The 13,957-nt window shown below is 38.8% G+C and overlaps 1 protein-coding gene across 6 annotated transcripts in view; it reads left to right on the forward strand.

Annotated features, from left to right (window-relative positions):
* HELZ (helicase with zinc finger) overlaps nucleotides 1–13,957 on the forward strand; it is a 162,614-nt gene that overhangs the window by 118,711 nt on the left and 29,946 nt on the right. For all 6 annotated transcript variants that reach the window (XM_032322670.1, XM_032322674.1, XM_032322671.1 and 3 more), the window contains 4 exons: nucleotides 529–580; nucleotides 1,327–1,517; nucleotides 3,281–3,488; nucleotides 10,265–10,344. In XM_032322670.1, the coding sequence (XP_032178561.1) occupies nucleotides 529–580; nucleotides 1,327–1,517; nucleotides 3,281–3,488; nucleotides 10,265–10,344 (531 nt within the window). The remainder of the gene's footprint in view (nucleotides 1–528; nucleotides 581–1,326; nucleotides 1,518–3,280; nucleotides 3,489–10,264; nucleotides 10,345–13,957) is intronic.

Below are 13,957 nucleotides of genomic sequence, written 5' to 3' on the forward strand. Positions count from 1 at the left end.
AGTTTCAGTCACATTGATTGCTTATTTCTTTTTATTTAAAAAATAAACATTATTTATTTATTCATTATTATTCACTTAAGCAAAGAATTTTAGATACCCTTAATTTGAAAGCTGAGAAAATTAGAGGCCTAGCACCATGACTTAATATTTATTTATTCACTTTTAAAAATTTTATTTATTTGAGAGAGTATAAGTGGGAGGGGGGGCAGAGGGAGGCAGAGAAGCAGACTCCCCACTGAGTAGGAAGCCTTCATGGAGGTTGATCCCAGGATCCTGAGATCATGACCTGAGCCAAAGGCAGACACTTAACTGACTAAACCACGCCAGGCACCCCCGTGACTTAATAGTTAAAAAGAAAGTTGGCTCAAAGCAGTCTAGTGGTTAATTACAGACTCGCAATCTTTGAGTTTTAATTGTTGCTGTATATATTTAATTTGCATAGGATTAGGAAAGTGGTTACTGTTCTCTTAATATTAAATGTGTTTAAATTATTATAATTATTACAATTCTGTTTATTTTTCTGTAAAGGGGAAGAGCCTCCATCATACCCAGAATGATCATTTCCAGAACGATGGAATTGGTAAGTGGAAAATTAGCCCTGTGATAACTTGCTTTTATTGTATAAGAGATTTACCTCCAAACTTCCTCACTAGAAAGAATAGGATTTAGAGTGGGATGTATGCACGTGTATGTGCGTGCGTGCACACACAAACACACACACACACACTTTGGAACTCACTGAACTATTTTATTCAACACAATAAATTCAACACAATGTAAATTCTTTGTTATGCTGTTACTGAAAACATGTGATTTGTACCTAGAAGTTTGAGGAAAAACATTTAAGCCTATGCAACAAAAGTTTCTGGAACATATTTATATTCTCCAAATGTTGGGTCATTGAAATTTCAAGATGAAGTTTATTTAAACAATTTAAAATATTACGGAAGTATGCTTTTAAAATAATAATTGCTTAGCCTTCATTTTGTTTGTGGCTATATTATAGCTTTCCTAGTCTTAGAAGAATGTTTCCCTGAGCGTGTATGGTTTTCTCGAAAGATATACCTCTAGCTTCTTGGAAGACATTTACAATTACACTAGTTTACAAAAGGAATACTTTGTATATCTCAAGCTCATTTTAGGGAGCCTTATAAAATGGTAATTTTTTCAATATGCTTTATTCTTCCACATTGGTATATTTCCTCGATTATCAGATACCTTATGGCAAACCTGGGAAATGTATTTTGCTGTTGGTGATTTAAATTATTCTTGTCTAGAGAAACGTGAACAACTACTGAGTGCATTCTCTCTCTGTTTATATTTCAGTTCAACCCAATCCTTCTGTACTTATTGGCAATCCTATTAGAGCATATACTCCTCCACCCCCTCTTGGACCTCACCCAAATTTGGGGAAATCTCCAAGCCCTGTTCAAAGAATAGATCCTCACACTGGGACAAGTATTCTTTACGTACCTGCTGTCTATGGAGGGAATGTAGTTATGTCGGTGCCTTTACCTGTAAGTGGACATTTGAGATAATTTTTATTGAATAAAATAAAATAGGCTTCACTAAATTAGTGACTATCCCAGATCGTGTTCTACCTTTTTAAAAAAAATTTTTCAATACCTGTAGGCTTTTAAAGCAGCTCATTCTTTAACCATCGGAGTTTGAAATGACCAAAGAAATATGAATTGTTGCTTACAGTTGGTTACTTGCCAGTGGCTATGAAGAAATCTGTTAATTGACTGTTTTGATTGAAAAGCCTTTGTATTCTTTTAAAATATTTTTACTAGGAAAATTGAGCTGAAAGTTAACAGAGCTAGTAAATTGGTCTCTTGTTTTATAAAGTGATGCTTTATTTTATCTTTTACTTTTTTATTCTTACATAATTCACTAATCCTTCCTAAGAAATAATAGTTTTTCGGAGGAGGCAAAGAAGCTTGGGTTAGTCTAACTCTCTGGATCTGAATTTATCTGAGAAATTTCCCTTCTTATGAAATCTTACTGGTACTTAAAAACATTATTAAATCCTTTCTAAGAAAATAGGTATTTAGAGGGCTTGAATCTTATGAATGGATAATGGAAACCCATTTTTATTCCTTTAAGATTCTTTAATATTTTTGTAATTTTGCTAGTTTGCTAATATAATAACATTTCTAAATTCAGGAATTTTAGCCTAGAAAACGTATCTTTCATTTAAGGTAAGTGTTGTAATTTCAGGCAGAGGTGATTATTGCCAAAGATTTTTGGCACTCCCTCCCCACCAGAATGGAAAAATGCCATGATGTAAACCTTTCTCAGCCATATTGATCACAATAGTTTACAGTTATAGCAGCCAGTGAATTGTCAGTAAGTAATTCATGCCCACTCCGCATAGACCTTCAATTTTAGCTGACTTATTTCTTCCCAGACAGCCTGGCAACATTTTATCATTTGCTTTAAATAGTAAGTCCCTTAGGATTTATATTTCATTTTACTAGGTCAGGAGGCTTTTATTATAAAAGATTTTTTTAAGAGTCTGCATGTAACAGTTACATTACTGTAAGATGGGGCAGTAGCTTAGATGTCATTGTTTCTCCTTTTGCATTAGTGTGCAGAGATTATATGTTTAGATACACCTAAAGAAATGTTCTATTTCTGTGGTTTAAGGGAAGAGGAATTAATCAAAAGCATTAATTTAACTAACAGACTGTTGGAATTTTGCCTACAACAAATGAACATGAAATGATTGGGTTATTCCTGTAAAGTGGAATATGTATATTATGCATTATGTGTATTCTGTATTTTGTGTCAAGACACCTTAGACTAAATTCTAAATTCTTTCTGAAGTTTTCCCTTGTTCTTTCATTTAGTTTATTAAACTATGTAACTATGTGGTTATAAAAGGTGATTTTCTTGGTAATCTATGGCATGTATACATTCATATTGAGGAGAAATGATTCAGGATAATAAAATGATTTAATGTGTCAAAGAATAATTATCAATTTTAAGTCTTTAGTTTCTTCCAAACGCGAAAGATGATCCATTTTCCCTACACCCTAAAGAATCAGGGAGCCAATTTTTTTTTTTTTTTTTTTAAGAAGCCAGTTTTTGACCAGTTAAGATGTGGTAGTAATTCTGCCAATTGCTACAATTAGCATTGACTTTGTAGTTCTTCATTTTGATAAAATTGACATCTGTGTGTGTGTGTGTGTTTGCTTTTCCCTCATCAACAGCCCTGTGGCAGCTTGCCTTTCAGAATGTACTTAATGCAGTTATTTTATTTCTTGTAATAACCTAGGTACCATGGACAGGGTACCAGGGCAGATTTGCAGTCGATCCTCGGATCCTTACGCACCAGGCAGCGATGGCCTACAATATGAACCTCTTACAGACACACGGACGGGGGTCTCCCATACCGTATGGCCTTGGGCACCACCCACCTGTCAGCATAGGGCAGCCGCAAAACCAGCATCCAGAGAAGGAGCAACATGAGCCAAGTCGAAATGGTGAGCTGCTCGGCTGTTCTCAGGTTCCCAAATTGATCATATGCCTGCTTGTATCAATATACAAAGTTCTTTTAACAGTATAATTATTTTAAAAAAAAATTATTTATTTATTATTTATTTAGAGAAAGCATGGGGAGGGACAGAGAGAGGGGGAGAGAATCTCAAGCAGACTTCCTGCTGAGCATGGAGCCCAACACAGGGCTCGTTCTCACGACCCTGAGACGGTAACCTGGGCCGAAACCAAGAGTCAGTTGCTCAGCTGGACTGAGCCACCCAGGTGCCCAATATTTCGAGTGTTTTTAATGATAATTATTTACAATTGAGATGGAGACTCCTCTCCTGTTAAACATTTTTATTGACTCCTTTACTTTTGTGCTGTACTAGAAACGAATGCTACTCTTTTTTTTTTTTTTTAAAGATTTCATTTATTTATTTGACGGAGAGAGATCACAAGTAGGCAGAGAGGCAGGCGGAGAAAGAAAGCAGGAAGCAGGCTCTCCATGGAGCAGAGAGCCCAATGCGGGGCTCGATCCCAGGACCCCAGGATCATGACCTGAGCCAAAGGCAGAGGCTTAACCCACTGAGCCACCCAGGCGCCCCACGAATGCTATCTTGATTTAAAGTAGTCCTTATGTAAAGCGCAGTCCCATGTCTATTTGAATTATAAATAAGGGAAAATGACCCAGTCTGTTTTTTAAAGTCAAGTTTATTGAGGTATAATTTATATACAGTAAAATCCAGTTTTAAAATGTACAGTTGATGTGTTTTGACAAGTACAGAGAGTTGTTCACCACCACCAACATCAAGGTATAGGATATTTACATAACAGAATGTTCCCTCATATCCCTTTGTCGTCTGCCTCCTTCTCCAAGCCCCAGCCCTGGGCAGCCACTAATTGTAGTTTTGTCTTTAGTATGTCATGTAAATGGAATCACAGAGCATACAGTTTTGTGTGTCTAGCTTCATTCACTTAATGCTTTTGAGATTCATTCATGTTGACTGTGTCAGTAGTTTGTTCCTTTCACTGTTGGTTAGTATTCTGTTATATGATGCACCACAGTGCTTTTATCTACCCATCAGCTGATGGGCAATTAGTTATTTCTAATTTTTGGCTCTTATGGATAAAGCTGCTATGAACACATGTATGAACATATGGTTTTCATTTCTCTTGGGTGTATACCCAGGAATAAGATTGCTAAGCATATTATAAACACATAGGTGACTTTATAAGACACTGCCATGCTGTTTTCCAAGTGGCTAATCCATTTTTTTTTTTTTTTAAAGATTTTATTTATTTATTTGACAGAGAGAAATCACAAGTAGATGGAGAGGCAGGCAGAGAGAGAGAGAGGGAAGCAGGCTCTCCGCTGAGCAGAGAGCCCGATGCGGGACTCGATCCCAGGACTCTGAGATCATGACCTGAGCCGAAGGCAGCGGCTTAACCCACTGAGCCACCCAGGCGCCCCGGCTAATCCATTTTTTATCTCAGCTAGTAATGTATGAGATTTCCAGGTGTTCCACATTCTCATCAGCACTTGGTGGTGTCAGTCTTTTTAATTTTACCCTTGCTAGTCGGTATCTGATAGTATCTGATCATAGTATTAGTTTGCATGTTCCTAATGACGAATATTGTTGAATATCTTTTCATTGGACTTATTTGCCCTCTGTATATCTCTCATGAAGTGTCTCATGAAGTAGATCTCTCATTCGTATTTTTGCCCACCTTTTTTATTAGTTTGTTTTATGAAGTTGTAAGAGTTCTTTATACCTTCTGGACACAAATCTTTAATTAGGTACATGTTTTGAAAATACTTTATCCGAGGATATGGCTTGCCTTTTCATTAACAGTATCTTTCACAGATTATAAGGTTCTACTTTTGATAAAATTCAGTTGATCATTTTTTTTCTTCTTTGAGCCATGTTTTTGGTGTGGTGTCTAAATTTCTTTGATCTATGTTTTGTTTTATTTTGTTTTATTTTTTTTTTTTCCCTAAAAGCTTCATAGTTTTAGCTCTCACTTAGGTCCTTTTTTTTTTTAATATTTTATTTATTTATTTGGCAAACAGAGATCACAAGCAGGCAGAGAGGCAGGCAGAGAGAGAGGAAGGGAAGCAGGCTCCTTACAGAGCTGAGAGCCTGACGTGGGGCTCGATCCCAGGACCCTGGGGTCATGACCCAAGCTGAAGGCAGAGGCTTTAACCCACCGAGCCACCCAGGTGCCCCACGTAGGTCCGTTTTGAATTAAGTTTTATATGGTGTGAGGTAAGAATTGAGGCTTTTGTTTTTGTTTTTGTTTCTGTAAGTGTGTGTGTATATGTATATATAGCACCATTTGTTGAAAACACTGTCCTTCCTCCGCTAAACGCAGTGGCTTTGTTGAAAACCATTTGACCACATATATTAAGTCTCTGTTCTGTTCTGTTGCTGCACGCGTTTATGTGTATGCCAGATGTGCTGTCTTGATTCCTGTAGCTTTATGAAAGCCTTGACAGCAGGTACTATGAGTTTTCGAGCCCTGTCCCTTTCCAAAAAAAACTCTATTCCAGCTGCTTTGCATTTCCACATACATTTTAGAATCAGCTTCTCAGTTTCTACAAAAAAAACCCTCCTGGGATTTTGATTGGGACTGTGTTGATTTGTAGATCAGTTTAGGGAGGATTGATATCTTAACAGTATTGAGCCTTTTCTTTTTTTTTTTAAAGTTTTCGGTATAAGACTCTTGCACATACTTTGTTAGAGTGAAAGCTTAAATTAATATAGGTATTTAGTGTTACAATTTTCCTCCTTAGTAGTGTATCCCACACATTCTGATCTATTTTCATCAGTTGCATACACTTTCTAATTTCACTTGAAATTAGGTCGATGGAATATTTAGAAAGGGGAGTTTTAGTTTCCAATTACTAGGGATCGTCTAAGAATTTTTATGTTACTGATTTCTACATTAATTCCATTGTGATAAGAAAACATATTTTGTATGACTCAAACTCTTATTTAGTGACATTTGTTTTATGGCCCATGATTTGGTATATTTTTGCAAATATTCCATGTTTACTTGAGAAGAATGGAGTGCTCTGTAAATGTTACTTAGGTCAAGTTGATTGATAGAATTGTGTAGATCTACTATATTCTTGCTGATTTTCTGTCTGCTTTTAAAAAAATACATGTGAGAGGAGAATATTGAAATCTCCAAGGACAGTTGGCATTTGTCTCTTTTTTCTTTAAGTCTTGCTTGATTAATTTTGAAGTTCTCCTATTAGGAGCATCAACATTTAGGATTATATGCTCTTGATTAATTAACTCTTGTGATTTTGGAATGACTTCCTTTATCCCTGGTAATAGTCTTTGCTCTGTGATCTACTTTGCTTAATATCTAATGTAATCACTTTAGCTTTCTTTTGACTAGTGATGTCATGGTATATCTTTTTTGACCTTTTTCCTCTTTTCTTTCTTCTTTTTTTACCTATTACTTTTAATCTCTTTGTGTCTTTATATTTAAAGTGCATTTTGGGGGGCACCTGGGTGGCTTAGTTGATTAAACTTCTGACTCTTGCTTTTGGCTCAGGTCATGATCTCAGGGTCACGGGATTGAGCCCGGCTTCAGGCTCTACACTCAGTTCAGAGCCTGTTTGAGATTAGGATTTTTTCCCTCTCCTTGTCTTTCTCTCATGCATGCTCAGTCTCTCTCAAATACATAAAATCATTAAAGTGCATTTATTTTATTTATTTATTTTTTAAAGATTTACTTATTTGAGAGAGAGAGAGAGAGAGGTGGGGTGGGGCGAGGAGAGAGAGAGAGAGAGAATCCTAGGCAGACTCCCATCTGAGCGTGGAGCCCTATGTGGGGCTCGGTCCCACGATCCTGAGATGCTGAGATAATGACCTGAGCCAAAACCAGGAGTTGAGTGCTAAGCCCACAGAGCCGCCCAGGTGTCTCTACAGTGTGTTTATTTTAGAGGGCATATGGTTTGGCTGTTAGTCCAATGTAACGATCTCTGTTTTAATTGGGGTGTTTAGACCATTTGTACTGTATGTGATTACATAGTTAGCCTTAATTTCATCATCTTGCTATTTTTAATTTGCCTAATCTGTTTTTTATTTCTCCTTGACTTTTTTCCTGCCTTCTTTGGATTAGTTGAATATTCTTTTTTTATTCCACTTTATCTCCTTTTTTGGATTATTAGCTATAACCCTTTATTATTTTAGTATTTGCTTTAGAGTTCATAGTGTACATCTTTAACTTCTCACAGTGTAATTTATGTTCTTTCTGATGTATATTTTACCACTTCATGTACAGTAAAAGAATCCTATAATATTTTAGTTTTTCCTCTCCTGGCTTCTATGATATTATTGTCATGCATTTTACTTTTACATATGTTATAAGCCCAACATTGTTATTATTTTTATTTAAAGGGCCAAGTATCTTTTTAAAGAGTTTTAAAGAACAGTAATTTTTTTTATCTATCCATGTAGGTAGCATTTCTGGTAATCTATTTTTTTCTGTATATTCATGTTTTCATTTGATAGAATTTTCCTTATGCCTGAAGGGCTTTTCTTTTCTTTCTTTAAGATTTTATTTATTTATTTGACAGAGAAAGCTAGAGCACAAGCAGGCAGAGCAGCAGTGGGAGAGGGAGAAGGAGGCTCTCCACTGAGCAGGGAGCCTGATGCGGGGCTTGATCCCGGGACTCTGGGATCATGACCTGAGCTGAAGGCAGACACTTAACGACTGAGCCACCCAGGCTCCCCATGAAGGACTTTTCTTAACATTCCTTTTTCTTCATGCCTCTTGAGTTTGGGGTTTTGTAGAACTTCTTAGATCTGTGGATTTGTAGTTTTCATCAAGTTTGGAAAATTTTGACCTTTATTTCTTAAGATATTTTGTGTCTCATCTCCTCTTGGCTTCTTCAGGAATTCCAACTACTCAAATATTAGGCTGATTAAAGTTTCCCCACAGTTTGTGGATGCACTTTCCTTTTTTTTCTCTTTCTTTTTCTTTTTTCTTTTTGTGTGGTTTCTGTTGCATATGCCTCAAGATCACTAAATTTTTATTCTACAGTGTCTAATCTGCTAGTTCCATCCAGTGTATATCTCAGACATTGTAGTTTTCATTTCTTGAAGTTTAGTAGTAAGCATATTCTGGCATGAAAATTCATTTTATAAATTTCTAGTGGCTTTTCTAAAAGAGTGATGTATATATGTATGTATGTATGTATATATTTAGAAGTAGACTTCATGCCCAGTGTGGAGCCCCATGCAGGGCTTGAACTCATGACCCTGAGATCAAGACCTGAACTGATAACAAGAGTTGGATAGTTAACCAACTGAGCCACCCAGGTGCCCCATAAAAGTGGTTTTTTTTTTTTTTTTAAGATTTTATTTATTTATTTGACAGAGAGACACAGTGAGAGAGGGAACACAAGCAGGGGGAGTGGGAGAGGGAGAAGCAGACTCCCCACTGAGCAGGGAGCCTGATGCAGGCTCGATCCCAGGACCCTGGGATCATGAGCCGAAGGCAGATGCCCAACGACTAAGCCACCCAGGCGCTCTTGCCCATAAAAGTGTTTTTAACCAAGAACTCAAATCAGGGAGTTTTTTTCAAGGAATTTAAAATATCCAGCAGTTAATTCTTACAGATTAAAATCCTTTTACATGTGTGGGGTGCCTGGATGGCTGTCGGTTAAGCATCCGACTTGATTACGGCTCAGGTCAAGATCTCAGGGTCCTGGGATTGAACCTTGTATCAGGCTCCGTGCTCAGCTCAGAGTCTACATCAGTTCCTCTCCCTGTGCTCCTCCCCTTGCTCACTCGCTCTCTCTGTCTCTCTCAAATAAATAAATAAAATATTAAAAAAAGAAAAACAAGATCCTTTCACGTGTATGAAATTTATTTAATTCTATTATAATTGTGATTCTTAAAAAAATCTTCAGAGAAAGACCATTATCATATGATCTCCCTGATATGAGGAATTTGAGAGGCAAGGTGGCGGTTTTGGGGGGTAGGGAAGGAAAAAAAAAAACAAGATGGGATCGGGAGGGAGACAAACCATGAGACTCTTAATCTCACAAAATAAACTGAGGGTTGCCACGGGGAGGTGGGTAGGGAGAGGGTGGTTAGGTTATGGACATTGTGGAGGGTATGTGCTCTGGTGAGTGCTGTGAAGTGTGTAAACCTGGTGATTCACAGACCTGTACCCCTGGGGCAAATAATACATTATATGTTAATTAAAAAAAATAGAAAAAAAATCTTAATTTGCTTCCTTTACTATTTATCATCCACTTGTATTTAATTTGCTCTCTATTACTTTTAAGCAATATAACTACATCCCTTTCAGAATATCTGTTCATTTAGATTCCTCTGTTCAATTGGGTTGGCATATTATTTGGATTTTGCTTAATTGCATTTGTGAATGACCAAAGCATTGAGCCTTTATAAACAGGCAAGAAGCCAATGCCTTTTGTGCATCCAGTTTAAGAAAACAAGGCTCCGAATTCCTGGAGAATGGACAGTTATCTTTGAAGTTATTTCATGTTTTAAGGTTATTCCTTTATTTGTGCTTTTGTTTTGACAATGAGGTTTGCTTTAATTATAAATTTTCTTTCTTGCAGGGAAACTGCAACTCTGAAACTTTAGAGAAAGCAAATCCCAAGCAGTAGTATAAATCAAAGTAATGGGTGAACAGTGTTCAAAATATTCTGCTTCTGTCTAATAATTGTTAGTCACTGGAAATGTAACATCCATTGGAAACAATTTATAAGAATTTTAAAATATTTTCTTAGGTAAAAGTGATACAAATAATCCTGGAGCTGAAATTAATAAGATTCGAACACCAGAGAAAAAGCCTACAGAATCAAAACAGGTATGCTGCTTACATTTGGTGATTGCATTGTCCTAATGGATTTAGTCTGATTGATCACCTTGGAATCTTAATGTTTTAAAGAAAATTTTCTATCTTTTTATGTGTGTCTTTTATGTTTATTGTTTCATGAGGATCTGGTGGGTTGTGTCATGCCTCTCTCCCTTCACCTTTTCTTTGTGGCTATGTTATCTGATTTATTTGTATACCTTCCTCAAATTGTGTTATTCAGTGATAGACTTGAATTTAGAGCCTTTCTGTGACAAAGTACTAAGTGAAGACACAGCTTGCAGATGTGTCATTGAAAATAATCTCAGCATGCAAAGAGTTGTTACAGTGAAGAAGGAAGACTTCACTTCCTTAAGTAGCTTTAGCTTATCTTGTCCTCTCAGTACACCTGCTGTGTAACTCCTTAACTTTTTTAAATGAAGTATAGTTGACACACAATGTCACATTCTTTTCAGGTGTACAACATAGTGATTCACTGAGTCTGTATGTTCTGCTTACTCTTCATAGTGCAATTACATCTGTCACTGTACAACGCTATTATAATACCACTGATTATATTCCCTATGCTGTATCTTTTATACCCATGACTTATTCATGTCATCACTAATCCTAAACTCTTTACCCACCCGTTCTTCTACTCTCCTTGCTTCTGTGCTTGTGAATGAATTAGGGACAATCAAACCATTGGTTGAATTAGTGCCACTGGAAATCTCTAAGATCTTATTTATTTATTTGAGAGAGAGAAAAAGAGAGAGAGAGCGCGCACAAGTGGAGTGAGGGGAAGAGAAAGGCAGACTCCCAGCTGAACAGGGAGCCTGATGTGGGCCGCAGTCCTGGGTCTGTGGAATCATGACCCGAGCTGAAGCAGATGCTTAACCGACTGAGCCATCCAGGTTCCCCTCGGGTGACCAACTCTTAGGAACCCACTTAAGCTGTAGTCTTGTCTTTTCTGCGGTATTTGTTACTATTTCCTGCTTCTTTCTTCTTGACCATCTTGTTTCTTTTGGTTTCCTTGACATGCATTTCTACTTTTCACAACTCTAACATGACCTGTCTCTTTTCTAAGTTCCTGCCCGCCCCCTTCCCATTTGTCCCTAGTCCTTATGTTGGGGTTTCCCAGGGTTCTGTCACTGTCCTACACGTCTCTGCACTCTATGATTCCTCACTATAAGCTAGGTCAGTTCCATGGTTTTAAATCTCTGCTGCATGATAATGACTTCCAAATCTGTATTTCCAACTTCAGCTGGCTTTAAGCTACGGTTCTCTATGTTCAGTGACTTATGTCCCATCAGCAGCTCTGACTCACAGTTTCTACAACTGAGAAGACTTAGTGCCTGCCGGAGGAGTACAGATGAGGCAGCCAGTGGCACTTCCTGCAGAGTCCGAGCGGAGCTGCCGTCAAGTGGAGGTTCTGTGGGCAGGGAGAGACCAGGCGGCAGGGAGGATGCTGGGGCAGCCCTTGTGGTCGGAGGTAGCGTAGGACGCAGTCTCCCACAGGAGCCTTGGGTGCCATGAGAGCAGCCGAAGCCCAGGTAGCCAAGTGTCTCTTGTGTCCTTGTTTTAAAATTTCTCATGATCTTTCCCTGTTCAGGAACTAGGCAACCTGGTAGATGTGTTTGATTTTCTTTTCATACTGATGCTTTGTCCTAGGGCCTTGGGGCAAGCCACTTCCTAGCTCTCCTTGACTCAGTGTCTCAGTATTGAGAGGGAAGTATTGGAAGATAATGTAATTCTGGTAGTGATCGAATTCTCAGGCTCCTTCAGCCGGTACAGCCCTCTGTGCTGCTTAGCCCACGGTAGTAGCATAGAGCAGCACAGTGTGTTCATTTATTATTATTTTTTAAAGATTTTGTTCATTAGAGAGAGAGGCAGAGAGCACACAGGGGGAAGAGCCAAGGAAGAGGGACAAGCAGACTCTGTGCTGAGCACAGAGCCCAATGTGGGGCTGGGTCCCATGCCCCTGAGATTACGACCTAAGCCAAAACCAAGAGTCAGATGCCCAACTGGCTGAGCGACTCGGCGCCCCGAGTATCATAGTCTTTGTATTTTCTTTTTACAGATTTATTTATTTATTTGGGGGGGGTCAGAAGGAGAGGGACAAGCAGGCTCCCGGCTGAGTGGGGAGCCCAAGTAGGGGCTGGCTCCCGGAAACCTGAGATCGTGACCTGAACTGAAATCAGGAGTTGGCAGCTTAACTGACTGAGCCACTCAGGCGCCCCACCGAGTAGCACAGTCTTGATTTAAGCTTCTGTGACCGGCCTAGCTTCTGGTCCATGTCAGAGTCAGAAGTGAAGGAGGCAGCTTATCCACAAACAACCTTGACATCTAATCACGATCTCCCCCACGTGATCTGAGTAAGCTTTCCAACAGTATGTTATAGAAAGATGCATATCCCAGCTAAATGCAGCATCAGTCATCAAAAAGATGAAGATTTATGGGGGACAGCGTTTGTTTGTAAAGAGCCGAAACTTTTTTTTTCCTTATTTTGCAGATAAAGTGTAATGATTTAATATATGAAGCTCAAATCTCGGGTCATTGTAGATTAATGACAACTCATTATTGAAGACCTCCATGTTTATAATGTCACTGTGGGTAACGGGCTCTGAGACATTCAGAGAGCAGGCACTGCGGCGACTCGGGAAGACTGGGATGGAATTGTCATTCTTCTCATTTCATTTTCTAGACAATTTCTATACACCCAGTCATCTTAAGGACCTTATTGGCCAAATTCAGTGGCAGTCCACGGGAGCTAGTGATGAGAGATGAAAAGGCCCTGGAGGCATGATGGGCTCATCTCAGCCATTGGTGTGATCGCTTGGTTGCCAGGGGCACCTCGGGGGCAATTCAGGAACAAGCTGCTTGTTCTGGGTTCTTGACAGCGGTCAATTCCGTGTTCAGCTTGAGAGCCTTTGGGGAGGCAAGTCCTCTGCAGTCCCCAGTGACGATTTTCCACACTGAAACCTAGAAGGAGATTGATATACCAGAGCAGCTCATTGAGTGTTTGGACAGAGATGGGAAAGAAAAATTGCTTCTTTCCACCTTATATTTCAGTTTTCACATTGTCACCACTTACGATCAAACTTAGGTTTTGGAAGGATGACAGTACTCCCTGGCTTACAAATCTTTGGTAGCTTACCACAGTTTACATATAGGATTAAAAATGTTTATTCTCAGCACTGAATCATTCAGGGTCTTATGTAATTGGGCTCTAGCAGTTTTATCTGATGTCAGGAAGGGGAAAACTCTCATCTTAACAAGTGAAGTTGTAGCTCTGTGTGTACACAAAGCTTCTCGTGCTCCTTAAATCTGCCATATTTTTCTGCTTCCCCCTCTCCTTGGTTAAGCTGTTACCTTTACCTAGAGTGTCCTTCCCTCATGGGTAAATTCCAGCTCTCTGTGCAAGACTCAATTCAAACGCCATAGCCTTTGTGACACCACCTCTCATTGTCTCAGGCACTAGGATCTCCGATCACATCCTTTCGTGAACACCTCTAATTTTGTGTTTACTTGTGGGTATCCTCTACTGGACTCCAAGCCTAGGCTTTGCAAACTTTTCCTGCAAAAGGCCAGATAGTACATCTTCAGGCTTTGTGGCTGTATGGTTTTT

Source organism: Mustela erminea, chromosome 18 (genome assembly GCF_009829155.1).
Source record: "Mustela erminea isolate mMusErm1 chromosome 18, mMusErm1.Pri, whole genome shotgun sequence".
Classification (NCBI taxonomy): domain Eukaryota; kingdom Metazoa; phylum Chordata; class Mammalia; order Carnivora; family Mustelidae; genus Mustela; species Mustela erminea.